We start from the raw sequence: 2,307 nt of genomic DNA on the forward strand, positions 1-2,307 counted from the left end.
GCTAACTAATTCTACAATACTCTTATTTGTTGAATTGATCTTGTTATCTCTAGCTTCTCACGGAAGGTTTTGTTGATGAGAATCATCTTGAATTAAACTATGCAATATGAGATTTCATCGTTAGAACTAAAAAAAATGGGACATCAAAAGAATTGACTGATGAACCGTATATCCTCTATGAAGACTCTATACAAAGAACAAACATGATCTTCTTCATGAGAAGAACAATCTGTTAGGGTTTTGCCCTAATTTTCTTTCCATATCTGAATTTTATATTTTCCTTAAAGAAAAGTCAAAGCATTACCATAATTGCTTTTACGTTTCTTAAAAGAAAAACAAATCTCTTCCATATTTGGCTATTCTTTTCTTAGAGGAAAGGTTTGGAGATCTATAAATTGAAGATCTCTATTCTTATAGCATAACACAATAGCATCCACAATGTAGTCGTTTAGAGACTTTTGTTTATAGGGAGATTTTTTCTCCTTGCGGTTTATATGCTTTTAATTAGTTTTTAAATTATGTAGGTCAATCGGTCATATCATATAATAATATTATGTCTTTTAGTATAGTTTTATGTGTCATCTAATTTATCGGCATATGATTTTCAATTGTAAGTTTCCGCATGACGCCCTGATTACTTTCGAACTCAACATAAACATAGACTTTACTGCTACTAATTTGAGTTGTTGCATACTCCTTCAATATTTTTATTAATAATTTTATTTTTCTCCACCACCTTTGTTGGAATTTCGCAAGTCCATTTTAGTGGTGCTTCGATTAATTTAAATTTGTGCCCCATAGAATTTTATTAAAAAGAAAGTATTTCTATCAGAACTTTTTTCAATATTCAAGAATTCAGACCTTTATCTTCTTTTTATGCCTTTCCATCTGATGTTCAATATTTTTATTTATTTCTCAATTAATATGAATTCACATTGCATAAAGAGAAGCATTCTCTATAATAATAAAAAAATTATTCGTAGTACTTGAACACCACCTAACTATCTTGTTTTCAGTTCTCATCCGACATCTCTGATGTCCACTTTATTATTCTCAAATAATTTAAATTCATCTCGCATAAAGCTAATTAAAAGTTAAAACGCTTCCTACCATAATTTTTCCATCCAACAAACTATTTTTGACATAAAAAAGTGTATATCCAACCAAAAAGTAAATAAAATCATGAAAAGTTAGACAACAAAAGAATTGTATATTTCACTTTTATCATAATACAAGAAATTTTGAACCCTCTCTCGATATATAACACAAATTGTGAACCTCAATTCTATCACACATCCCAACTTCTTCTTCTTCTTTTTTCAAAGAAACAAATAAATAGTAGTAGTACATTATGTAAATATATTTAATTAACCAATAAATCAAATACATCACAATTTCATATTTTGCTCATTAATAGTAATAACAACATTATTATTTGATAATTCTATTTTCTCCACCACCATCACCTTATTTGTATTAATTATTTCTTTACTACTTTTTGTGGTTTTAAAATTAGCTAATGAAGCAAGTTCATTAACCCCTTGTCCAATTTCTTCAACACAAATAACAATATCTGTTAAAATTGATGCAATTGTAGCCAATGGAATCACTTGTAGTAAATTAATTTCCTCCCAATTATTAATTCTTGATTTTAAAAGTGAATTTAATTTCTTGGCTGAATTTTTTGCATTTGTGACATGTTCATCAGCTGAAATTGGCAAATTCATTTTCCTCATAGATTTTGATAGTTCTTTTAGTGCTTTCCCACATTCTATGCTCATTTTCATTGATGTTTCTTTGATCATTTCCCTGATCTCCTCTGGTGCCTGAAATTGAAAAAGATCGAGTTTGAGTTCTATGCACTGATAGTACTATAAAAAAAATATTAATACAGTCAAGTAAGATCACTTAAAATGTAATTATACAACAATAACATATTCAGTATAATTCCACAAGTGGAGTCTGAATAGAGTACTGATTTGTACCCTACCTGATGAAGGTAGATAGATTTGTTGTTTCCGTTAGACATTTCAAAATAGGTGTGGAAAGGAAATGCAATAGCAAAAAAGCTAGTTTGAAAAATATTAATGGAAAAAAAATAATAGATCAAAACAAGTGTGAAAAGGAAATGCAATGGTAAAAAAGCTAGTTTGAAAAATATTAATGGAAAGAAAAACAATAGAAATAAAAACTAATACGATAGCTGAAGCAAAGAAAATAACAGATTTTTGAAGAGTTAAAGTTATGTACATTGATGATAGAAAATATAATTGCAATATCATATCACTTATAAGGAAACTATATATA

General features: G+C 28.1%; 1 protein-coding gene across 1 annotated transcript in view; it reads right to left on the reverse strand.

Moving 5' to 3' along the window:
* Positions 1–1,388: 1,388 nt before the first annotated feature.
* The window catches only part of LOC102578281 (aluminum-activated malate transporter 2-like), a 4,062-nt gene continuing 3,143 nt past the window's right edge, over positions 1,389–2,307 (reverse strand). The window contains exon 6 of the mRNA XM_006362837.2: positions 1,389–1,826. Coding sequence (XP_006362899.1) covers positions 1,389–1,826 — 438 coding nt within the window. The remainder of the gene's footprint in view (positions 1,827–2,307) is intronic.

This window comes from Solanum tuberosum, unplaced genomic scaffold (genome assembly GCF_000226075.1).
Source record: "Solanum tuberosum cultivar DM 1-3 516 R44 unplaced genomic scaffold, SolTub_3.0 scf00392, whole genome shotgun sequence".
NCBI lineage: Eukaryota > Viridiplantae > Streptophyta > Magnoliopsida > Solanales > Solanaceae > Solanum > Solanum tuberosum.